Below are 26,062 nucleotides of genomic sequence, written 5' to 3'. Positions count from 1 at the left end.
CAAAGCCTCATCCAGCCTAGTCTTGAACATCTCCAGGGATGGGGCTTCCATGACTTCTCTGGGCAATCTGGCAAATCTGGTAGGGCAGGAGCTTTAAAGCAGAAGTCTCTAGCTGGGGCAGGTGTAGCTGAAGTAGCAATGAGAGCTGTTTGGATACTATGGTAGTATTGTAATTTAAGGGTGTGTGGAAGCAAATAACACTAATATTGCTAGACAGATATGCATCCCACTGTAACCTAACATCTGCTGTTATGTATATTCACTTTGCTCACTCTGTCCACCTTTTCAGCAAAAGATTTGTGGTTTATTGAAGAGAAGTGGATCCCAAACACCTCAGCATACTGTGAAAGAATAGGGCCTGTTGCCATCAGCTCCACTTTTAGCTGGAGGCTCCACCATTGCAGGGAAGAAGAGAGAAGTCCCTCAAGTGACAGAGTGGGTGAAGCACAAAGAGGTTGGGAACGTGAGAAAGGACTGGATCCACAGTTTGTCCAGAGCCTTCTGAAAACCCATACGCGAATCAGGCCAAGTTTTTAATAGGGTCTCTATATTTGGCAGTTTTGCGTTCCTTTTCTTATCGGTGCCATGAAAGATCAGAATGATATCTCCCAACTGTAATTTGGAAGCTGCTGAAATGGTGAAGGATAATGCCATATATAGCTCTGAAAATAAGTTAGATGTTCAAAGGTAGAAGTGTTTTGTTGAAAGTTATAACTCCTTGTTTTGGGGAGTGGATGAGAGGTGTCCTTCGGATTTTATGTGTAAATCTTCCTGTTTCAGAGTAGGTGGTACAGGTTTTACCATGGCTGTCTTTCTGTATGCCTGGAACAGTTTGGACTTGGGACAATATTTCTTGCCCTCGGTGACCAAGAATTGTTGCAACTTTACCAACTCTGTTCATGTTTTATTACAGTTTAAGTTGTTTTATCTCTGTACTTTCCTTTGGTCTTTCTGTTGTCATGTCTTCCTCTCACTGCTATTCTCGACTCATTGTTCACATCTTCTCCTGCCCAATTTAGTTTTCTTTAACTGAGTAGGAAGTTCATTTTTGTGGGATTAAAATGGAACCAATCATGTACTTGAAGCAAAGCACATACATAGCTCTTAAGTCAATGACTGAGCTTTCAGCACCAATGAAGTATTAGGCCTTTGTTTTCCAGAACTCTTCTCCCTAAGAAGCTATGGAGGGAGGGTTACTAACTGTAAATTGCAGTATATTCATTGTCTGCAGCAGAAATTGGCAAATCAATTAACAGTGAAGTTTCAATCCATTTTAGAGCTCAATATGTAGCTATTGAAGTCAGTGGAAACATCAGTATTGACTGCTATAATGATAGCCATTATTTATGATTTTTTTACTGTGGTATCTTTGTAAATAAGAAATTGGTATCACTTTTCTGCATGCATTTCTCATTAATAGCAGAATAGTATTCTCTCCTGTAGAATGCTGATCACTTGTATTCTGCAACAAAAGCATGGTTTCCAAGGGCTAGGCTTTCCAATGATAAGGAGTCACAAAAGGAAATACTGGCACAGCGTGATACAACTCTGCAATCTGTGTTTGCGGATTGTAGGGGCTGTTGTCATCAGTTTGTGTTCTCCTACAAGTGATAAATTGGATGGTAAGAGAAGAAACATCAGAAATAGGAAGCTTATCCATGGCTTACACTTATATCATCTTGCAAAATAATTTAATTTTATTGATATTCTATGCTTTTCAATGTAGCTTTCTTGCAGCTTTCTATGGAAACTGCAAAACAGATCAACCAGATTTTGGCCCCTTTGTACAGAAAGCTATTTTTAAAAGCATACTGCTAACTATTTTCATGTGTCATTATAGTTTACACACACATATCGACCAAAAATATTTTTAAATTTCATGCTAAAACAAATTTATTGAGCTAAAGGCTGTAAGTCCTTTTGTAGTTTTCAGCAGGACAGCATTTCTTATTCGTAAAAGATCAAGCCATGAAGTGTAGCTTCTATTTTTACACAATAATTACATTAAGTTGATAGAAAGCAAATGTTATAATATGTAAGTCTAAATGAAATTAGTGATGGGTAAGAGACTGGAATAGCGTACCGAGTTTAGGCACCTGTCTGACATTGTGTTCCTGTCTCATGCTAATCATTTGCTTCTTTGAAGGTAGCCCACATTATTATAAATTTTGAGGTAGTTATTCTTGGAGAACACAGAAAGATAGGCTGATGATACTTATCAGCAAAATACTGCTTGAAAAGCGGTAGGTTTTTCATTTCCCTCCCCTTAATTAAAACTAAATGAATTGAAAGGGTCACTTAGCTATTTATAATTTGAACTCCGTCAGTCCCTCTGAGGAAGATGTATTGACTATCATAGAATCATTAAGGTTTGAAAAAAACACTAAGATCATCAAGTCCAACCATCAGTGCAACACCACCATATCTACTAAACGTGTCCCAAAGTGCCATGTCTACACATTTGTTGAACACCACCAGGCATGGTGTCTCCACCCTGGGCTGCCTGTTCCAATGCTTCGCTATTCTTTTGGTAAAGAAATTTTTCCTAATATGTCATCTAAACTTTGCCTGGTGCTAATACCGGTTTTCTTCTCTGTGGGCATTTCACGCAAGCTTTCAAAGACTGAGGTCTTGTCTGTTTAGTGTAGGCTGCTTCAAGTCCCCATTACATCTTTTACAGATCTTTTGGAGGGCTGTGCTTTATCAACATTTTCCTTAATTCCTCTCAAGAACAATGTGGTTTTTGTCAATTCGCCACTATCTTTTATCTGCAAGACAGCTCTCTTCGGTAGCTGTTGTTCTTTATCTCTCTGCATATATAGTGCTTGTGAAGTATATTGGGATCGCCTAGCATGGGAGTGACAGTGGAGAATATTTTTAGCAGCAAAAGGCTGTGCTTGGAGTTATCTGGTTTAGTGAGGACAAGCAGTCTGTCAGAATTGCTGCTGGTTCCCAAAGCACTTGCTAACGTTTGCATTGAGTATGCCTTGGTCCTGCTGACTGCTGCTCAGGCCCTGGCTGCCTGGAGCCTGCTGGCGCATCCCCAGCTCCATTTCCTCCAGGGACCATGCGAGATGCAGGAGGTCTGACTGCTGCTGCTCCTGTCCCTGCGCAGCTCTGCAGCTCTGCAGCCACCTTTCTTTTCACCAGCAAGAGACAGCTGGCACCTCTGTGTGCCCCAGAGCAGGGGGGGCAGAGAGCAATGTTTGCCATCTCCCTATCTCAGCTTCCCTCATTATCTGTCTCCAGCTCCAGGACCAGCTGATACTCAAAGGACAGCACATCCCAAAATACTCCCTTACTTAGCATTTCCGTTAATTAGTTACCTGTTTACAATCCAGGGAAATGAAGCTGCATATCTGAGAGCAATTGCAAAGTGTTTACTTTTTGACCAAGCAAGCCTGGGCTACCCAGTGGATTGCCAGCTAAGTAGAGAGCTAGTTTAAAGGTTAATCGCATTTCAAAAATGGAGGGAGGGAGATGCATTACAATGGTTCATTGGAAAAATGTCAAAAGCCATTAGCTGCTGGCTGAAATATATGAAAGGGAGCAGCATTAACTCTGCTTTTCATTCTATGTGGAGGTGAAATGAAGCATTTCACCATTTACCTTCGGGAATTAAGATGCAACATGTTTTTAAGGTCAGTTCCTTTGTTATAGGAATTCTCAGTAGAAAGATGAAATAAAATTTCTTTTCCTTTGCACATACCCCTTCTCTTCAGCATACTGTATTGTCTGTTCACTTACATATCTTCTGGGTGTTAGTAAATACATGTACACACATACGCAGACACATTTTGTGCACTAAAAGGCTGTGCATTTCATATGCACAATTTTCTTTCTCAGTGTGCTACATACATAATGTCCATGCTCAGGGAAGAGCTTGCCTAGAATAGTATTACCTGCTAAGTAAAACAGGTTGATAGGGCACATCATACATTCCAACCTCCTGAGCATTTTCGACTACTGCTATTTTTAACTTGCCAGGGAATATTTCTTTCTTATCTTTCACCTTCCAGAAATACATACCTTCAAAAACTGAAAGAGAAAACTTTTTCTTTTGGACTTGCATGTATTTTTCTAAAGCTAAAATTTGCCTTAAAAATCCCAACTAATGTAAATTTCTACTGGACTAGAAGTTTTATTTCTTTAGAGAGAGGGAAGTACCTAGCTCTACAAAAGAGACAGATGGGGCTTGCATCCAGCTATGAGAAGGATCTACATACTGCATTTCTAAATCATGACATTTGTAAATATGTTTTATTTACAAATATGTTTTTGTTCTTAAAGGCTCCACTGCTCCTACTTGGAATGACCTGCACATTGCAGAGCTCTGTAAACTTGTATTAAAATATATTATCTACTGCCTGAGTCTGTATGACATCAGTGGTTGCTGTCTGTAACCTGTGTGCATGTGACTAGCTCTGTCTGTATCCCTTCCCTGCCATGCTTTGGGACCTGACTTTGCCCTGCAGATGGATCTGGACAAATGGGAAAGCTGGGCAATCACCAATCACATGAACTTTAACAAGGGCAAGTGCCAGATTTCGCACCTGGGACATGGCAACCCTGGATGCAGCTATAGACTGGGGAGTGAGAGACTGGAGGGCAGCCCTGCAGAAAGGGATCTGGGCTTTCTGGTCAATGGCAAGTGGGACATGAGCCAACAGTGCACCTTGGCAGCTAAGAGCAGCCAGCTGTGTCCTGGGGTGCATCAAGCACTTCCTTACTAGCTGGTCGAGAGAGGTGATTGTCCCGCTCTACTTTGCACTGGTGCGGCCTCAATTTGAGTTGTGTGCGCAATTTTGGGCACGACACTATAATGATATCAAGCTACTGGAGAGTGTCCAGAGGAGGGTCAGAAGTTGGCGAAGGGTTTACAGGGGATGCTGTATGAGGAGTGGTGGAAGTCATTTGGTCTGTTCAGCCTGGAGGAGACTTGAGGAGATACCTCATCATAGTTTACTGATTCCTGACCAGGGAAGGAGGAGGAGCAGGCACTGATCTCTTCTCTGTGGCGACTAATGATAGGGCACAAGGGATTAGCAGGAAGATGTGCCAGGAAAGGTTTAGTTTGGATATTAGGAAAAGGTTCTTCACCCAGAGGGTCGTGGATCACTGGCACAGGCTCCCCAGGGAAGCAGTCACGGTGCCAAGCCTGACAATATTCAAGAAGCATTTGGACAACACCCTCAGACACACGGTATGAATGTTGGGTTTGTCCTGTGCAGGGACAGGAGTTGGACTAGATGATTTTTGTGGATCCCTTCCAATTTAGGACATTCTATGATTCTGTGAATTTTTGGTCTGTACGCTGTCCTTCCCGTACACCCCTGTATCTCACCTCTGTGGGAGGAGGCAGGGTGCAGATGCTGCTTAGTGGGAGCAACTAGTCCCAGCTTTCCTGTGGTCTCAGTTGTAACCGTAGACTGGCTTGCTTTCCCTTCAGTCAGCTTCTACTGTGGACAATGCAGATGGAGTAGTCCTTTTACTAAGCCTGTTTTTCTCCTGCTCATTTTGGACAAAAAAGTGGAAAGGGCTCAGCCCACAGTAAGAATGTGATTGGCTTTGGGTATGGGCACATGCCCACATCTCTGTCAAATTATAGAGATTGTGTGACGCAGAGTTCATGCTGCCTTTGTGTCAGCTGAGGGAAGCAGAAAGCAGTGGATGCAGTGAAAGTGCCAGCTGGCCCTCACAGACACTGTGCACAAACACAGCATTTTATGTCTGATTCTGGTATCTCTTGTGCCACTAAACTCTGGCATAAACTGTCTGTGATTTCCTAAGCAAGGCCATGCAGTCTAGCTTAGCTGATCTTCCTAAAGCAGGCATGGTATTTTATAAACAATGTATCTTGAGAAACAGTAATTACCCATAAATCTTAGTAACATGGCAGGCCTTGGAGCATCTCCAGCAGCTTACAGAGAGTAAATATGACAAATAAACATCACAAGTCATGAAGCCAGAGAGCAGCATGCCTGAGCTAACGAATGGGCTCTCTGCCCTGTCAGGCCAGTGTGGGTTCTCAGGCTCCAGCTCAGTGCAAAGTTGCAGTATATATTTAAGTATAAAACATTTTCTCTTTCAAAGCAAAAGGGACACTTCATAGGTTTAGGTCTCCTTGTAAGTATATAAGTGTTCTTACTTCGACAATATAACCTGGTCAATTATGAATAATCTGAATACAGGATGGTCCTTTACTCAAGGTAGTCATTAGTAATCTAAAACTCTGAGAGCAACGGCGTATGCTTATCTGTCTTTTTTTAAAATATATAATTTGGTATTTAAAAGAAGACAAAACAAGCTATAAAGTATAGGGGAAGAACAGAAATCATACCAGAGGATTTTACTGTTGAAGAGTTACTGCAGAGATGTATGTGCATGTGCTGAAAGATTTCGACAAAGCATGAAACACAGCAAGTGAAATAATTAGCAAGTCAGCAAGGGGAAGCATGTTGTAGATAGCATCGCCATTTATAATGATATGTTGCATTCATCAATGACCTCTTTAAAAGGATTTTAGTAGTAAATCCCTCAAGAGAGTGGCGCCAAAGAGTTCAGTGCTTGGTAGCCCACTTACCTTCCTCCTTTGAGAGCACAACTGCATAAAACCAACAGCACAGTACTCGCATCTTTATTCTTTCAGTGGAAGTGTAGTTTCCTTCAATTTAAAAATCTACTTTAATGTTCTTTTATATATATTCTAATATTATGTTAGTCTGAGTGTCTTGGCTTCATCCTTTGGGCTGCGTCTTCCACTCTGCAGTTGGCCACACACCATCAGTCCATCCTCAGGCACAACGTCCCTTGCTGCTTAGCATCTTCTTAATTTTCTTATTTTAATATGTGATAATGAAGCAAGTACTTCACAGTGTTTACAGTTGATGTATTTTAATTTTGGATCGAGTGGGTCACATTTACCCTCAGGTTCTAGGGTCACTAGTAATTAATGTAATTGTCTTCAGAACTAAGTCTCAGAACTCAACTACGATTGTTTTCTTACCAAAGCTGAGTTGGTTAAACTGCATTTTACAAATCTCTATTAAAATTAAAACCGTCCTCATTGCTAAGAGGAAATACCCAGGCTGCTGGCTGGTCTCTGCAGGCAGAGAACATGGCTCTTCTCTTAGTGGAGTGCTTTGATGGGGCGTGGGAGCGAAATCCATTTCACTCCTCTGCAACCAGAGTGATGAGGCCTTGGCCATGTCCAAACTGCGTTATTTCAGCCACTTGAATTCGCAGCCATTCTGGGCTCCCACAGGCCACTGCCCATGAGGCCCACTCCCCTCTGACAGGCTGTAAATGTCTCCATATGTCTATTTTATTTTTGATGAGCTTTTTCTGTTCATTGATGATCAAAACCATAACCGCCAGCCTGGCCGGGCTGCAATATGTGCACTTTTGTTTGCTTGAAAGCTTGGCATAAGCTTGTAAGTCAATGAGCATGTCCCTGAGGCTGCGGGTTCACTGGCTGGTTTTTAAGTTGTTGGATTAAAAAGGGTCAAAAACTGGGCCCTTGATTGGAGCTGAGATGTGTTTGCTCTCGTATATGCTGCGTAGGGCTTGCAGATTGGTCTGGAAATGAGCTCATTGAAGTAGTCTAAAATGAAACTTGGAAGGAGACTAGAAGTATATTCTCGTGGGCAACCAGAAGGCCACCCCTCATGCTCACTGCCCACCTGCTTTTTCATTATACGTAGCCCTGTATATGCAGGGTGGATGCTGCCTCAGCCTTGGCTTTCAGAAACTTTTTAGACATTATTCATTTTTATAGGTTAGTCCTTAACTGCTTTGAAGATCAGCTTGGTAGTCTGACAGCTGCCGAGTGTCTCAAAACCCTGCGAGGGGATAGTGTTTTGTTGTCAGTCACTCCATTTTGGAGCTTGAGAGCTGTGAAGGCACCCAGTGAGTGAGATTCTTCAAGAATAAATGTCTTTTGCTGTTTGCTGCAAGAAATAACCACATCTGTTGTAACAGAAATGAGTGTAGTACAGATGCCTACACAGAACTGTTTTCTGTGGACTTGGAAGGAAGAGTTGGTGCAGGGCTGGGGTATTTTTGCTACTGTTCTCTCTTACAGCTAGATAATGTGTAATTAGGTAGGGATTCATCCATGCTAAGCTTAATGATTTAATTTTTGAGGATTTTGTAAGAATATGCCTTTTAAAAATTACATTTCAGGAAAACCTGTGATTTTAAGAAGAGCTGCTTTTTTAAAAAATACAAATGACTGGAAAAGTTAATTTCTCAACATGTGATGCCAAGCTGTCTAGCAGCTCGAGTATGTTCTGTCAAGCCAAAGGCGTATTTTTAGGCTGATTCTCTGCTATGTGTGTTTTTGTAACAGGCAACTGACAAGGCCATTTTCTTTGTTTGTAGATGAGGTCTTGTCTGAAAACTTTTTGGACTACAAGAACCGTGGTGTGAATGGCTCTCATCGTGGTCAGATTATTTGGAAGATTGATGCCAGCTCTTACTTTGTGGAACGTAAGTATTTTTCCTAGTCCAGCTATAGTATGATTCAGCCATTGACAAAGATACTTGAACTGCTGGAGTTGTTCTTTATAATATTTTTGTGCCAAATATGTCTTTTAGGAAAAACCAAAAATGTTATCAAAAACTTTTACTGTATTGAGAGGAACTGAAACATTTATACAAGCGAATAGATTTTGTGAATGTTGGCTTATTTACATAATATTTTTAATACCGTTATAAATGTTTATTTGCTATTTTTTTGAACAATATCATTAGCAATGATCTACATTAACTTTAATATGATATTAAGAAAAAAGAGGAGGTCAGCTACGTAATCCCACTCCAGAAATATTCCCACTAACTTTAAATAGGAAAACTTCAGGCTGGATCCAGCTTTCACAGGATATGGGTGGATTCAGAGGTAAAAAGGGTCTAGTTATGATCATTGTCTAGATTGCTGCAACTATGTATCTATACTTCTATGAAAGTACACTGATTTAAAATGAATTATGTTCATGTATTACCCAGGGCATCTGATGCAATGCAGTGTAACTCTTTTCTACCTGCTTAGCAATAGAAATACAGAAACACTGAATTTGCTTCTGCAGAGTAGTGTGTACCTTATACAGCAAGTTAACATTTCCTGGCTCAGTTGTTCCACATTGCTGACTAAAGTGAACCTGACCATTTGAGTCCTTCCTCTTTTCAAAGAGTTGACACGTGATCTGCAGCAAAACATCTGTGGTGAAAGATCTGTGTACATCGTTAAGGAGGAGTTAAGCATGAAGAAGCCTAGCATGCAACAATTTCAATTTTTCAGTTGTATGAATGTTTCAAATTATCTACCTTATCCTACTGGACCAAATTCTGAAGTTATGTAAAAGCGTATATGAATTGCATGGCAGTCAGGTATATCTGTTTAAGATTGCCTGAATTTGACAGCAATCGAGGGAATCTTTAATATAACCTAAATTCTAAAGGCTTTGGAAAGAATTTGAATTATACTTGATTAGATTAATCTTTTACTATAAGCATCTGATATCAGTAAGGACACTATGTGCAGAGATTTTACAGGTACTCCGGCCTAGAATCAGGTTATTGCTTTGCAGTAGGAAGCATTGCTGATGGTCTGTAATTCCTAGTGCTAAGTTAAATTGAGAAAGTTGTTCTAAAGAATTAAGGGAGCTGCCGAAATGTCTATGGGATGTCTGAGATGTGAAACAGGATGCTTATATCCTGTGTTTTGAAAAATGCATTTATGGGAAATTGTTTAATGTATAAGATTGTTGATTTTAATTATTCTGATTTTGGGGCAGAAATACATTACACGATCTAACATTTAGAGCAAGGCTCTAATTTGCAGCTGCTTCTTTGAGCTGTGGTTACTAATCCAAGAGACTGATTATGCTTTCTTTTAGCTGTTAAAGAAGCATGGGGAGGAGATGTAATATCCCAGAACTTGCTTTTGAGGAGGTCTTATTATCCTGATTTATTGAGCAAGGGTGGAAGTGAAACTGGGCTGCCAGTAGCTTTCCTGCCTAATCCACAACAGAAAAGAAAGAGGCGATATGAGAAATGCTTTGGAGAATGCCTCTTCAGGTGGGCCACATTTCATTAAAGGCTCAACTGTGCAATGAATTATGTGAGCTTAATAAGTTGTCCCCATTACCTGAGACATAATAGCTATTGTTAATTGACTGCATGTACATTCTTCACTTGCCTTACTGTAAGAAAATGCAACTTAGCATAATATTGTTCACTGATGCTTAAAACTAAGTCATTCTACAATGTAGTTGGGCGTCCCACGCTTGATGAGTTGCTGCCTCTTGGTAATTTCTTATGTTGCTATCATTAGGTTGTGAATCTGCCTTGAGATTATGTACCAGTACACTCATCGTGGACAAATCAGTGCCCTGTCCAGAATTAAAATAGGAGAAAATGAAGTAGGCAGTAGTACAACAGCACATAGTGATACTCTTAGAGCTGCTTGACTGCTGAAATAGGAGGTTAAAACAGTGAAAAGTGTTGACGTATGTAAATTTCTAAAGGTTCCTTCGTGTCCTTGAGAATTTTATATGAAAGGAATGAACTGCAAAGCTATGTAAATGTTATGTTAAAAACTGCAGTGTCTGAAAACCTCATGTATCCGAAGAGTACAGTGTAAGCCATCTTCTTTCAGACTTTTTATTTTTTGGACAGAGATCAGTTCTTCTTTTTATAGCATTGCATAGCATGCAATGTGGTGACATTTGCAGGAATTGGAAAGATACACATCATCACATTCAAACTCACCTAAGAAATTTGTTTTCTTTTTCCTGCTGTTCACTACAGAACTGAGAGAACCTGGAGTACAGGGCAAGGGGATGTTCAGTGGTAACGTGCTAGAGGAATTGTGGTATTGGTCCAAAGTTAACTTGACCTAATGTTCTGTCTCTGAAAATAACCAATAGAGGAGACTTGAGGAAGGTAAAAGGATAAGTAAGCGTTAGTGAGTCTTCCAGCTGCAGCATGTTTAGCTTCTGTTGATCTGTAGCTCAGGCACTTCATGAGATAGGTAGCATTTTTGTTTGGCATGTGTCAAGGCATACAGTAGGTAGCTAAGATGGTAATTTATGTTCAAGGTTTTCTTATTGTTTCTCTGTGGGTTATGTTATGCTTCCCCTAACTTGCTATCAGTTGGAGTCTTGCTGATCATAGCATTAATTCTCCATAAAACAGAGTTTCTCACTTGCAAAGGCAACCCTTAATTTCTGCTTTTTCTTTTCCCATAACTATCTGTACTTTGGTATCTGTTCACCACATGAGTCAATATTGGCAATTTATGAACAGACAGTGCTTCAGTATACACTGTATGGTATACATGGCAGTGTTTGGCCCATCAAGGCTGGCAGAAACCATGAGAAAGGGGAAACTACAGTATGGCCGAATAAAGAATCAGCCTCACCCAGGAACGTAAGGCACCCCACACAATCTGCTTTGGTTCCTGTTTTTGAAATCTATAACGATTTAACATTTTAGTGGTGCTATTGTGTGAAGTAAAAAAGGCTTATTACTGGAGAACCACAGGGTTCATCTGTCCATCCTCACAAGTCAAAGTTTTTCTTCTGCTAACAGTTAATTTTAGGACTCTGCATGGGGTGTTTTTGTACAACATTTAAGGAAATTACCCTTACTGTGACGAGCCAGCCACTTGACACAGAGAGCTTACAAAAAGATTCCTGAAATTCTCTTTGGTTAGAGAGCTATCTGAGGGAATGTGAAAAATCAAAGATATTAACTATTGGCTGATTTGCAATAGTGTAATTCCCATTAATACAAAAATGAGATGTACTATGAATGAGGTCAAGGAAATAGAGAATTATTACTAATTTTCTATGTTATGAATCTAGAGGCATATAAAATGTGTTTGGGAGTATTTCTTTCAAAGGCTTTAATGTTCTCCAATTAGTTATCCTTTCTTTCCTGCATTTTTTAAATTAAACAAGCAAATTAAATATGATGCTTTAAGTACTCAACCTGTAGTCATTATACATAAACCCACTATTTAGTTCCTTAACAGAAAACTGATGTCTAATCGCCGTAGACAGTAATTTGCATGCAATGATCTGGGACCTGGAATAGGAGGAAGTAAAGACAAAAGTGGCTGAAAGTTATTTTCTCCATGGTGGCAGAGAAATCTTCTGTTGGATGTAGTTGTAATGATAATTACTGGCAAAATCCATGAACCTGGAGGACTAGGCAGAAATTGTACACGTGCTGCCACTATGGGTAGAAGAAACTAGCAATATTGGGAGAGATTCTTGACAGTAGTGTATCATCAAGAGTGGAGAACACAAAGGAAAGCATGGCAAGAAATTGCAACTGTTTTTTGTGCTAACTGCACTTCTTGTACTTTTATGAAACCGAAATTCTGCAGTTCCAGATGCTTCTCTGTTGTTTATACTTACAGTATTCTCTGTATGTTGTCCAGTCTAAGGGCTACTTTTTCAGGTATAGTTAAAAATCTCACTAGGTTAAGAAAGTGCCTTTTGTTTGGTAGGTCAATGACAAAGCAAACCAGCTTTTGCTTTTTGGACTATCCTTCTGTGTTTTGTGGATATTTGGGCAAAATACCTGTTGCTTTTGAATTCACTGGTAGCCTGGTTGAAGACCATCTAGTGAGCCCTATCCGCCTCAGAACAAAGAAAGTTTCTCTCACACATACTCATACATATTTTCATATACCACAGCCATTTGAAGTTTGTGTTGGCTTTATAGCAATCTTCTTTTTCACCTTGAAAAGGACTAATATCTTTCCCAGAGAAGTGTATGCCTTTCACTTTTCATATCACAAACTTGCAATATAACCTTGCCAGACACATATGTAACTGGTGTGAGACAGAGAGGGAATTGCTTCTAAATTACAGCATGAACGCTGGCAGCCTAGAGCTCATCTCCTATTAATAATACCCAGCAAACAAAAAGCCTTAACAGCTGCAGAAGCAACATTGTGCTATGGCCAGTTATGCATTTCTGCAGAAGTCTGATGATTTGGGTTTTTATGACAGCCAGTGCTAAACAGTAACCATTCACCCTTTGGGGAGAGGAAGGAGGAGGGAAGAGAGGCTACCTGCCACTAGGGAACGTATACTTTGTGTTGAGACTTGGAAAGCACTGCAGTGAAAGAAGCAGCTTATAATGGGTTTTCCAGGAAAGTAAACATGCTTTGCATTGTTGCAGTTTCTGGCATGCTTTTTTTTTTGCTTATACAACAATAGAGAGAGAGAGTGTGCAAGAGACAATTTCACTGAGGTGTGATGCAGCATCTTCCTGTAAGCATAGTATGAAATACCATATCCTTAAAAAGATGAGAAAAGTTTTGACACCACTCAGAATTGCACTGAAAATAACTGAACCTCAGAGCCATCTTAATTTGTTGGCCTTTCTGTAGATTATTTTACTATGTGGCAACTAAGAAAACCATTTCCAAGTGTAACCGGTCATCTGTATGGCAGTTTTATGCAGAAGCATATGCACCAGTTGTTAGTGTAAATATGTTGCTGTTGGTGCTGCTGCATTTTTATCAGTAGCAAAACCAGATGAGAAGCACTGCAGAGAGCAGAAGTTATGGCTATTTATTCCTATTGACTTTGAGAACTAGCAGGGAAATAATGGTAAAAAAAAGCGTGCAACTGAAGTCAGAGGTCTGAGAGATTAACCTTAAATATTTATTTCCAAATAAATGAGGCATGGTCATACCAGCAAAAGCTTTAATGAAGCTGGAGTATTTTCAATGTTTCCTTTTTTTTTTCTGAAGAAGTTGTTGACAAGTCCAGCCCACTAAAATAATTTCCTGTGTCCATTTTCATTACCCCATCATCTCTCAAATCACATGCGCTCCACTTTATGAAATTGCACATGAGGGGGCAAAATAGAGATATGGCTGCTGAAGTCCATCCTGTTATACCTTTGAGCACATTAGAATATGTTGCATGACCTTCACCTTAAGGAGTCCATAGATGGCAAAAACTGCAACAACACCAAAGCATTTTCAACAGTGTGAAGACTATTGAGCAGAATCGTTAAAGATGTCAGAGAAAAAACAGATATGAAGCAATAAAAGAGACTTGTGCCCCAAAACGTGCATCTGCTGCTTGCCTGTTCCCAAGGAAGAGATGAATCATGGTTTTGAGGTTCTTTCTCTTCATCTTCTAGCTCATTTAGTAGTCTTATTGATGCTTTTTTGTTATCTTCCACCCTACACCCCCCCCACTTCCTCCTTTTTTTGTCAGCTTGGTATAATTTTTTAATATTAATATTTGAGCTAAGCTTAGCTTAGCTTTGTGAAGAGGACCACATCTGAGTCTGGATGAACAGCTCAGGGCTGTTGTGGTTCCTCAAGAACCCTTTGCTTTGGATCCTTTGATCAGCACTTTAATCTTTGCAGATGTTGCATTTCCCATTGGTTTCTCTCTTACAGTGTCTTTCTGTGTCAGGATTGTGGCCAGTAATCTATTATAAATGGAAACAGAGGTCAATCCACACAAGGCATTAGATATTTCTCAGCTTCCTGCACTGTTGCAGTGTGGTAGCATAACTGAGAAACTTGTCTGCCAATCAGATTTTTCTCTGTCTTTCTCTCCCTTTCCTCTACTAGTTTTGTCACCTGGACATATTTTGTTTGTACTGTGGAGATCAAGGCTGTTTGTTTATTCGTTCCTACACAGGGAATCAGATGCTTGTGTTGCAGCATGCATGCTTGGAGGCACCATGCTGGGACAGCCTGGCTGGTCCCCACATTACCTGCTCTCTACTGTTCATGGCAGTACTGAAAGAAATGGCAAAATCTCTACATGCACAAAGGTGAGACTGAAGTGAGGCACAGGTTGGAAGTAAGAGTTTCGGAAAGTTCTCAAGGTGAACTGGAAAACTTTCTATGACAAAAAATGCCTGACCTTAGGCATGCCAAAGTCAGAGCAAATCTTTCTTCACTAAACTGTAGTTCCCAGCCACTGAGACCCCAGATTACCTGGTCTTTTGTCTCAGTTACTTAGCCCTAAACAAGCACAGACATTATATCACTGCACCAGAGGCTAGGCGTCTTGGAATTCCAAAGGCAATGCTCAAGAAGTTGCAGTAACATTTAAACAAAATTTTAGTACTAATTACACTGAGTATTGGGGCATTTGGGACTTGGTGTCAACCCACAGATCTATTCTTGTTTGTTAACTTTCAAGTTTGTATTATTATTTTTAATTAGAGTAGCGTCTAGTGTCTCCTGTGAAGAGTAGATCTTTTCTCTGTACTAGATTGGCGCAAAAATAATTGCCATTTTTGTCATTGTAAACTGTGTGCTTATTTTGCATTAAGCTTTTATTTAATGGTGTTCATGTGGGATACTATATTAAAATGTGAAATTCGCTGTACTTACTTGTGATGATAGTTCTGCTTTCGCTGTTTATTCTGGTTTAGATTACGCTGTCAAATTAAAAATGGAAAAAAGCAGACTCTTACTCTACCTCCCCGCTACTCTTACTCTAACTCCCCAGTACTCTTTACCTGTCCAGTAGAGTCAAGGGACAGAGTAACTGTAGGAGCTGGACGAAGGATCATCGATGTAGGCAGCACACGCTGCTCGGAGACGCAGAAGCACAGACTGTCCATGTGTGATGTTGCGTAAGGTCCATTCCAAGTTGAGGAAAGATGAAATCAAGGCCTCCCAGTGCCCTGGAGACCAGGAGGTGCTTCAGCTGCTGCTTGGGTCCTGGATTCGCCAGCTCCTGCCCCCTCCCCCCCCTACTCCTCCTCGCGCTGTGGCCTCTTGTTGGGTGGTGAGGTGGCCTCAGGGCTGCTGGCTCGCCTCTCCTGGGCTCGCCAAGGCTGTGCAGGGGAGCATGGGCTGCCCGTAATGGCTGAGGAGGGCCCTGCCACAGCCCCCTATGGTTGCTCCTGCACCTCGGGTTTGTTGAGAACCCACTGCAGGATGCAGGTGTAGCAGAAGGTGTGGAGGCATGGCATTACATAGGCAGCATCATCCCAGGTGTCCAGGCAGATGGCACAGCGCTCAGCTGCCTCTGCAGCCATGTCTCCACTGCCCACAGTGGGCTGGGAGAGCTGGCGATGGACAGAAGCCGCCTCTCCTCAGGCTACAGCAGCAGGTGTTGTGCTAGAAAAGGAGGAGAGGTTTCTGTCCCTGGCTGGCTCGGGCAGGGGTGGAGTAAGTGCCTAGGACCCGCAGGAAGGAAACCCTCCCAGCTCTCCAGGGCCATGTTTCTCTGCAGAGCTCACCTCTGCTGCTGCAAGTGTGCCTTCTGGCTGCTCTGAGTTCCTGAAGACGGTTGGGCTTGAGAATATCTTCCAGCAGGACGGAGGTTGGACACAAGCACGGTCTAGCCCTCCAGCTTCGTGAGCTGCTTGGCTTGAGCGAAGGCGCAATCGAACTGAGTGGACTCGGTATGCATATCTAAGCAGTGAGGGGCGATGGTGACCACCTGTAGCTAGGTGACAGGAGAACCCATGCCTTGGGGACGTTGATGTGGGCCATCCTCACGCATTGTGCTTGGCCCAGCACACGCTGGGGGTTACAGCAACACCACTGCCCCCTCCATGCCTCAATCTCTTGTCTTGAGCTTGGCATTGGTGTTGCCATGCGAGTCCCCGAGGCCTCAGCCTGAGGGGTGAAGCACTGGCAGAGATGTCCATCCCTGAAGGGGTTCAGAAACCATGGCAATTGGGATGTGGTTTAGCAGGCACAGTGGTGCTGGGCTGACAGTTGGACTGGTTAACATTAGAGGTCTTTTCCAAGTTAAACGATTCTGTGATTCTGTGACTCTAAAACAAGTGGATTGGGTGCTGCCTCAAACTGTCAGAACAGACTCTGGTTCATCAGATGCTTTGCTTTGAATGCATTGATCTGCTGAAGTTCCTACAACGCATAAATGTGATCTGTTTTCTGACATAATGTCAAATCTACATGAGAAATGAAAAAATGTTGCTTTAATAGAACTGACTTTTTATAGAGGGAGTACAGCCCCAAACAATGCATGAACAATAAAATTGAAATGCAAGTTTGTGGACTGATGGCTCTGCCACTGTTAAAAATGGTTTTGCTGTGCTTTAGGCTAGACATAAGGAAGAATCTCTTCACTTTGAGAGTGGTGAGGCACTGGCACAGGTTTTCCAGGGAAGCTGTGGCTGCCCCATCCCTGGAGGTGTTCAAGGCCAGGTTGGATGGGGCCTTGGGCAGCCTGATCTAGTGGGACATGTCCCTGCTGCCTATGGATGATCTAGATGATCTTTAAGGTGCCTTCCAACCCAAAATGTTCTACGATTCTATGATAAGCAGTGCCACGGCTGGCTCGGAGCAGAGGAGAGCTGGGGAGCAGGTCACGGCGTAACTGGAAAGCAGAACTCATTCATGACGATAAACATGAGGGATCAAAGCACGCGTTGACTGCTCCTGATGAGTTATCTTGCCATCACCTGCTGTGTTGTCCTGCCTTTAACAGCTTTGGAAACAAGATCTGTTAAAGGAAATCTTGTTGGCAGATAGATTTGTCTGCAAAGTGGTTTACAGGGGAGATCTTGATTTGCAACTGGTTTCACTGGTACGACTTAGAGGCTGTGAGTGTTGCTGCCTGGCAATGACCTCTGGATAAAGCGGTTCTGGGTCTGATTTCTTCTGTTTGCTTGCCGTGTCAGGATCCCGACTTTGCTGATTCCTGCCCGTTATTTATTATCTCCATGTATGTTCCCTGTGGATTGGGCAGGTATGAACAGGAATAGTCTTAGGGAATGTTGTAGACGTCTTCTCTCATTGGAGTGTGTCAGGAGGAGGGGAACGCAGCTGGGGAGGGGTCTGGAGCGCAGGGATTCTGGGAGCGGCTGAGAGATCTGGGGCTGTTTAGCCGGGAAGAGAGGAGGCTGAGGGGAGACCTCCTCACTCTCTGCAGCTCCAGGAAATGTGATTGGAGCCAGGTAGGTGGTGGGCTTTTCTCCCATGTGGCGTGACAGGACGAGAGGACGTGGCCTCAAGTTGTGCCGGGGGACGTTTAGGTTGGATGCAGTGGGCTATAGCAGGTAAGAAGCTGGTTGTGGGAATAAGAGGTGCACCGGGATCTGTGATGACTTCAGGGGACCTTAGGCTTGGAAAGAATTTCTTTGAGAAGCTCTTCGAGGAATTCTGCTTGGGCACTTCTTAGTGGAATTTTCCCTTAATGATTGTATTGCAAAAACAAGCAGCAGCATGCAAAACTTCACAATCCCTCCTCAGTGCCCCCCTGAACCTCTAACACCCCTACTGTACCTCTCAAGTACTCTTACTCTACCTCCCCAGTACTCTTAAGGTTCCCCCTCAAAATGTACAGGCCTTGTCCGTGTGGGAACAAGGGTGACTGTAGAAGCTGGACGAAGGATCATCGATGTAGGCAGCACACGCTGCTCGGAGACGCAGAAGCACAGACTGTCCATGTGTGATGTTGCGTAAGGTCCATTCCAAGTTGAGGAAAGATGAAATCAAGGCCTCCCAGTGCCCTGGAGACCAGGAGGTGCTTCAGCTGCTGCTTGGGTCCTGGATTCGCCAGCTCCTGCCCCCTCCCCCCCCTACTCCTCCTCGCGCTGTGGCCTCTTGTTGGGTGGTGAGGTGGCCTCAGGGCTGCTGGCTCGCCTCTCCTGGGCTCGCCAAGGCTGTGCAGGGGAGCATGGGCTGCCCGTAATGGCTGAGGAGGGCCCTGCCACAGCCCCCTATGGTTGCTCCTGCACCTCGGGTTTGTTGAGAACCCACTGCAGGATGCAGGTGTAGCAGAAGGTGTGGAGGCATGGCATTACATAGGCAGCATCATCCCAGGTGTCCAGGCAGATGGCACAGCGCTCAGCTGCCTCTGCAGCCATGTCTCCACTGCCCACAGTGGGCTGGGAGAGCTGGCGATGGACAGAAGCCGCCTCTCCTCAGGCTACAGCAGCAGGTGTTGTGCTAGAAAAGGAGGAGAGGTTTCTGTCCCTGGCTGGCTCGGGCAGGGGTGGAGTAAGTGCCTAGGACCCGCAGGAAGGAAACCCTCCCAGCTCTCCAGGGCCTCGCGCTGTGGCCTCTTGTTGGGTGGTGAGGTGGCCTCAGGGCTGCTGGCTCGCCTCTCCTGGGCTCGCCAAGGCTGTGCGGGGGAGCATGGGCTGCCCGTAATGGCTGAGGAGGGCCCTGCCACAGCCCCCTATGGTTGCTCCTGCGCCTCCTATTGTTCCCCGCTGGCAGGAGTGGGGGTAGAGCTGCTGGAACCCCCACCAAGGGCAGCCGATGGGGAGGGGGTGCTCTCCTGCCGCAGAGGCATTAGAGCTGGTGGAGGCTGCTGGAGCAGGGGCAGGATGAACACACTCGGGTGGCAGAAGGGGCGGGGACAGCTATGGGGCGGCCTTCCCCCTCCGGGGCAGGACGGGGAGCTTCTCTGCGTGTGCATCGCTGGGTCTCCCTGCACATCCGGTCCCTGATGGTTTGAATAAGGCGGCTCACGAAGCTGCTTGTGTGCTGGCACAGAGCATCCTGCAGCCCCTGGGTGAGGATGCCCCTATCCAGGCCAAAGCGTTGCACACTCGACAGGATGAGTGCCTGGGCTTGCGATGCTTCCGTAAGGCCACCCTCAAGGATTGATCTCCACTCCTGTTGGAGCCAGGGCAACAGGGGATGGAGAAGAGCTGGGTCCTCCTCAAACAAGAAGGCCCAGACGCAGGGATGGCAGCTGCGCCTAGGAGTTCTGGGCACCAAAAGGCACCAGCTGATGGCTGAGGTGCTGCATGGAGGTGGTGATCAGGGGTGGCTGGCATTCCCCTAGCTCCCTCTGTCAGGTGGACAACAACGGATGGCATCTCAGGTGGTGGGATGAAGTTTTCTTTGAATTTGTCGTCCGCCTGCCTGGAGTGCAGGATGGAAACCACTCTTCTTCTGCAGAGGGGTACTTGGGTTTGTTGAGAGCCCACCGCAGGATGCAGGTATAGCAGAAGGTGTGAAGGCATGGCATTGCATAGGCTGCAGCATCCCAGGTGTCCAGGCAGTGGGCTGGGACAGCTGGCTGATGGACAAAAGCTGCTTCTCCTTGGGCTACAGCAGCACGTGTTGTACTAGAAAAGGAGGAGAGGTCTCTGTCCCTGGCTGGCTCGGGCAGGGGTGGAGTAAGTGCCTAGGACCCGCAGGAACGAAACCCTCCCAGCTCTCCAGGGCCATGTTTCACTGCAGAGCTCACCTCTGCTGCTGCAAGTGTGCTTTCTGGCTGCTCTGATTTCCTGGAGATGGTTGGGTTTGAAAATATCTTCCAGCAGGACAGAGGTTGGACACGAGCATGAGTCTAGCCCTCCAGCTTCACGAGCTGCTTGGCTAGAGTGAAGGCACGATCCAACCGAGTGGACTTGGTACACGTATCTAAGCAGTGAGGGGCCATGGTGACAACCTGTAGCTAGGTGACAGGGGAACCCATGCCTTGGGGACGTTGGTGTGGGCTATCTTCACCTATGGTGCTTTAGACTAGACATAAGGAAGAATTTCTTCATTATGAGAGTGGTGAGGAACTGGAACAGGTTGCCCAGGGAAGTTTTTAGATGCCCCATCCCTGGAGGTATTCAAGGCCAGGGTTGGATTGGACCTTGGGCAGTCTGATCCAGTGGGGGTGTCCCTGCCCATGGTAGCAAGGTGAACTGGGTGATCTTTAAGGTCACTTCCAACCCAGAATGTTCTATGGTTCTATGATTCTATTTTCTTGTATGAATGCAAAAGGGGAAAGCAGCAGAAACTGCTAGCGATATCAACAAAGCATTTGGCCAGGGGACCATCAATGAATGTACAGCATGACATGGATTACAAAGATTTTCTAATGGAAAGGAGAGCCTTGAAGATGAAGAGGCTCAGAGATGTCATTCTGTGATAGATGACAGCCAGTTGAGGGCTGGTATTGAAATGGACCCAGGCAAAACAACTCAAAAAGTTGCAGAAGAACCAAACACTGACCATTCAAGAATTGTTTGACATTTGCACCAAACTGGAAAACCAAAAAAGCTCCAGAAATAGGTACCGCGTGAGGTAAATGAAAATTTGCAAAGTTGTCATTGCGAAGGCTGCTTTGCGCTTTTGCACAACAAAAATGATCCACTTCTTGATCACATTATAGCATGTGATGAAAAGTAGATTCTCTACAACAACTGACAGTGTTCTGCGCAATGGCTGGACTGAGGTGAAGCACCAAAACGCTTCCTCAAACAGAAGATATATCAAAAGAAGATTATGGTTACTGTTTGGTTGTCAGCAAGTGGAATCATACACTACAACTCCTTGAATCCTGGCAAAACCATCACAGCAGAGAATTGCCAGGAAATAAACAAAATGCACAGAGAACTGCAATGTTTATGTCACACATTGGTTAATTGGAAAGGACCGATTCTCTGTGACAGTGTGTGACTGTAAATTACTCTGCAGAAGCTGCACAAACTGTGCTACAAAATTCTACTTCACTCAGCTTACTCACACGACCTTTCTCCCACCAATTACCATATTTTTAAGCATCTCAACAATTTCCTGTAAGAGAAGGTTTTCTACAACTAAGCAGCAACTCAAAATGCCTTTGAAGAATTCATCAGTTCCAGGGCTCCAAAACCCTGTGGTATCAGAATAGACTTGTTTCTTGTTGGTAGAAATGCACTAATTCTAATCTTATGTTGATTAATTAATTTTATTCAAAGCTGAGATATACTGTTTTAAAGTTGATAGTTAAAAATAGCAATTATTTTTTTCACCAACCTGATACTAAGATATTTTCTATCGTAAAGAGCAAAGACTAGATTTTGGAAAGTATGAAGTTCAGTGCAATTGTTTGGGAGCTAGGCTTCGAAGCTGACATATGGATAGATAAGTTAAAAAAAGAGCGGTGGAAACAGGCACGGAGTGAAGTAGTGACTTATTTATGTATGGTTACAACTGCAGATAAGACTTCAGTTCCCATGCTCCCAGCTTATCATCTCATCTGGTAATTTTAGGCCACCTGTATTCTCTTTGCAGTCTCTGCTATGGGGAATTATGTAAAAGTTGTACCCTGAAAATAAATGTGCCCTTTTGTTCTTTTAGCAGTAGAGTTTCTCAAATGTCTTTTGCTGGAAAGAGGGGAGGAATTTGTATAGGGCTGTTTTGACTTCATTGAAGTTGAAATGAGTCTGAGAAAAGGTGCTTTTGAAGGAATCCATGTTTTTCCTGTCTTCTGTTCCGGTTCTTTTTATTTTTAAGCCATCTGTGGGCATGTTGCATCTGCTTATGGTTTTTGTTCCCAGAATTTGTCATTTCGAGGGGTGGCAGTAACTTCCTTGCAGACCAACAGCCCAACTCTTATCTACCTAGGAAAATCAAGATTTGTGGAGTCCTCTCATTGGCTGAACCGTAAGAATGACACAGCTGGTTCTGGACTTGTTATTCCCCCGCAGCTAGGCTTGTTTTATGTATGGGGGCAGAAGGGCTCTGTTGTGCTAGTGCTACTGGGTAATCCTATGTTCTGGACACACCACCAGCTTTGCTTGGCATCTGGTGTCCCAGAGTGGCAGAAGAGTGCAGACTGGTGAGGGTGTTCGGTGCCTGGATCAGGTGCAAGCTTGTGCCAAGTGGTACCTGATGCACCAGATATGCCTCCCATTGCAATATGCAACACCAATGTGATTTCAGACCTTGGGAAGAAGGTGCTTGACAACAAGGGTAAAAATAAAACCATTTAAAAAATCACAGCCCTTTCTTGTTCTGTTCTCTTTGATTTATCACATTGTTTTCTTCATCACCAGTATCTTTTTTTCTTGTACACACCTGCTTAGTCCCTGATTTGACTAACTCTCCTAACTTGGGAGGTTTGGGAGGACAGAGGGAAAACTGACTATTTTGGAGGGATACTGGCCTTCTTTCATGGTCATTTGATCTTAAGATAAAAGGGAAGTTGACAGAGATTTCACTTTCTAAGCTATGTGGAATGGTACATCTTTGTTTTGGATGCGGTGAAATCTAACCATAGGTGCCAGAGTTTGAAAGTATGGGTTCATATACCTGTTCATTTTGTTCTTCCAATCATGTCAGCAATATCCTGAGACACATTGTACTTGCTTTAGATTCAGAACTCCTGTGCATACAATGTGTTTTCTGCTTTAGCTTTGGTATCACTCAGGGTGCCATAGTGCACATCATGTACAAGAGAGATTCTTGAAATCTGGTAGTGTGGCTAGTAACTGTATTTTTCTCATCTAACCTAGCATTTGATAAATGCATGAACAGATGCATATTGGTTTTGCTTCTTCGAACATTGGATGTTAGTATTCTGCACAACAGTGCAGAACTCACATCATTTATTTTAATGGATCAGTAAACTTAGACAATGTTTTATGATTGAGAATCTTTCTGCTATTGACAGTAAGAGATTACAGTGCCATCCTTGACTCACAAATCAGTTAGTCTTGCCTATTGTTAAATGCTTCTAGAAAGTTTCTTTCAGATTGTGCTGTATAGGGATTTGGTGGAATTGTCATGGAAGATAGATGCCTTCTCTTTGCTCCATTGCACAAGGTCCTCTATTCTTTCCACTTGGATACTTCCGTTGGGCATATTTCTGAAGCTGCTGCAGGCCAAGTTAGACCTCACTGAATTCAATAAGAATTGCTTGCATTGCTGTGTCCCTCAGGCCCAGCATTTTTTTGTGTACAACTATGTACAGAGAGCCTAGGTGCAGACTTTAGCCCAAGTGATTTTACCTTTGTAGAGAAAGAGTAGGCAAATGAAGTGGAAGTGGGAAGCAGCTGTGTCTGGAAGGATATCAGCACATGCATCAAAAGGTCATATTTACTCCAAATGAGTGGTAAAGCATTGAGCCTCGTTTCAGTTATTTTCTTTTTAAATTCAAAAAAAAAATTAAAAGGTACTGTATTTGGGGTTTTGTAATGAAGGATATAAGTTCAATTCATGGATGCAAAATTATTCAGGAGGCTGTCTTGTGAGTGTCAGATCTCAGCGCCATCAAACTTGAAGATTTCTGATGATGGAGGGGATAGGCTCCCCAGGGATGTGAGTCTCTGAGCAAAGGCTAAGTTACATCAGGGGCTTGCCTGAGAGAGCAAACTCAGCAGGTAGTTTATTGACCAAGGCTGTCACTAGTTTAAAGGTCCTACAGATCAGTGTCAATAATTTACCATTTCAAATCTTGGAGGATTTTTATGGATTTTTTTTGTAATCCTGTTTAAGCATACCATGAAAGTAATTAATCAAAACAGAACTTGGAGTGTATTTATTAAAGATAACATTTTTTTTTAGTTTATGAAGACAGTGAGTTTACTTCACCTCTAAAAGAAAGGCTCTTTTGTACTTCTCTGCAGTAGTGAAGCATCTGAAGGGCTCTTCTCAGACGTCCAGTGTGGCACAGGAAGATCTCAGTATAAAGGGGGGATAAATCCCTTCACATAGTAGAGAAATTTGGCTGTAACCCTCTATGTCCTTCTCCTGTTTCGGCCAGACACTCCATCTCCTGGGCCTTTGTTAGACAGAAAGACTTGTTTGACCTTCCGTGAGGAAAGCAGAATTATATCTATGGTGTGGTGCTGTAGTAACGCATCCTGCTTCTGAAGAGGTGCACATAAGACACGGGAAGCATTTTGATAATTGCTTTTTCTTGATAACTAGCTAGTTCTATCATCATCTTACTCCTCGTTCAGACTTTATTACTATAGGACTCTCAGGTGAAACGAACACCATTTATATCAAGAATAGACTTACTTAGAAGGTGGAAGGTCAGTAGGGATGAATAACTGTCTCCCTGCAGAGTTCAAACACTTTTTCCCAGCAGAACCATCTTTCTGCAAGGTCTTTGATATTGGTAATAAGATCGTGGGAGCCTTGGATGAATAGTATTTTATACTTCCAAACTATTCTCCAATCCTTTTAATAATTTAGATATTCGCTTTACTCCATTAGTAACAGGTATAATTTCCTCCCATATCTTAGTGCTTACAGCTTTTAATAAATAAACTAAAAAACAACCTTGAAATAATTTTTTTCTGTAATTCCTTATTAATTACATTTTCATAATGTTTCCTCTTTCTGTCCTTCCCCTTTCATTAAATTATTTATGCTAATTTCACTATGTGTTCTCTCTCTAAAAGATAACTTTTTTCCCAAGTTACCTTTACCAAAAGCCGCTGCTACAGTGAGACCTCTAAGAGTAGACAGAAGTGTTTATTCCAGACCCTTCTTTTTCCCTGGGAACAGAACCTGTGTGCCTAGCAGGTGCTTGATCACTTCTGAGGTAGGTAGGGTGCAGAGGTGTGGGGAGGTGATGTGCTTGCTCACCTGGCATGAGCTGTCACAGCTTATTTGTAGCTCTAGAATCATCCTTGGGAGTAAGAGCTGCAGGTCTGATTGCTTCTTACTCCAGGGCCATTTTAAGGCAGCTTTACATAATTAGCCTGTGCATACTGATAATCTTGCTTACTCTTAGTGACCCCTTCACACTGTAAGAAATATAGGAATATGATTGCTCAATAATCTTGGGTCATCTGGTCCAACTGCCAGCTCAAGGCAGATCTGCTTAAAGCAGGTTGCTCCAGGCTCTGTCTAGTCTTCAAGGATGCAGTTTCCCTCTGAGCAACCTGTTCCAACATATGAGTATCGTCATCATGATTTTTTTTCCTTACATCTAATAAAAAAACAATAATGATAATTATAACCTAAATGTGAATGCATCTCAAGCCTCCAGTATAGAAGTGGAACAAGTCTTATTTTGGTTTCAAAGATGGTCTTTCTCTATGCCTCTCAGTTTAATTTTCTCCTGACCCATTCCTCTTGTACGGCTGGGAGGCCTTAGAAGTCCAATAATGATTTCCATTTATTGAAAGGTCCAAAAGGGGAATATGAAAAGTGACTTTTTTTTATTATTATTTTTTAAATATCAAGGGGAAAAAAGAATTCTTATAAATAAAACATACAAAGATAGCAGGAATTGATTTCTTTTTAAAGAAAATAATTTATTTCATGAGAAACAAAATACATATTGGTTATGAAGTACTTTGCTGCTATGTTGCAAGGCTGAGGTGTATCTGGGGTTAGAACTAAGATCGGCAA

At 43.0% G+C, this 26,062-nt stretch overlaps 1 protein-coding gene across 1 annotated transcript in view; it reads left to right on the top strand.

The window, feature by feature from the left end:
* HECW1 (HECT, C2 and WW domain containing E3 ubiquitin protein ligase 1) overlaps positions 1-26,062 on the top strand; it is a 261,686-nt gene that overhangs the window by 92,509 nt on the left and 143,115 nt on the right. The window contains 1 exon segment of the mRNA XM_054057319.1: positions 8,383-8,490. Coding sequence (XP_053913294.1) covers positions 8,383-8,490 — 108 coding nt within the window.

The sequence above is a fragment of the Cuculus canorus genome, chromosome 2, assembly GCF_017976375.1.
Source record: "Cuculus canorus isolate bCucCan1 chromosome 2, bCucCan1.pri, whole genome shotgun sequence".
NCBI lineage: Eukaryota > Metazoa > Chordata > Aves > Cuculiformes > Cuculidae > Cuculus > Cuculus canorus.
The sequence above is the reverse complement of the archived record's forward strand: the minus strand, read 5'-3'. Positions and strand labels throughout refer to the sequence as shown.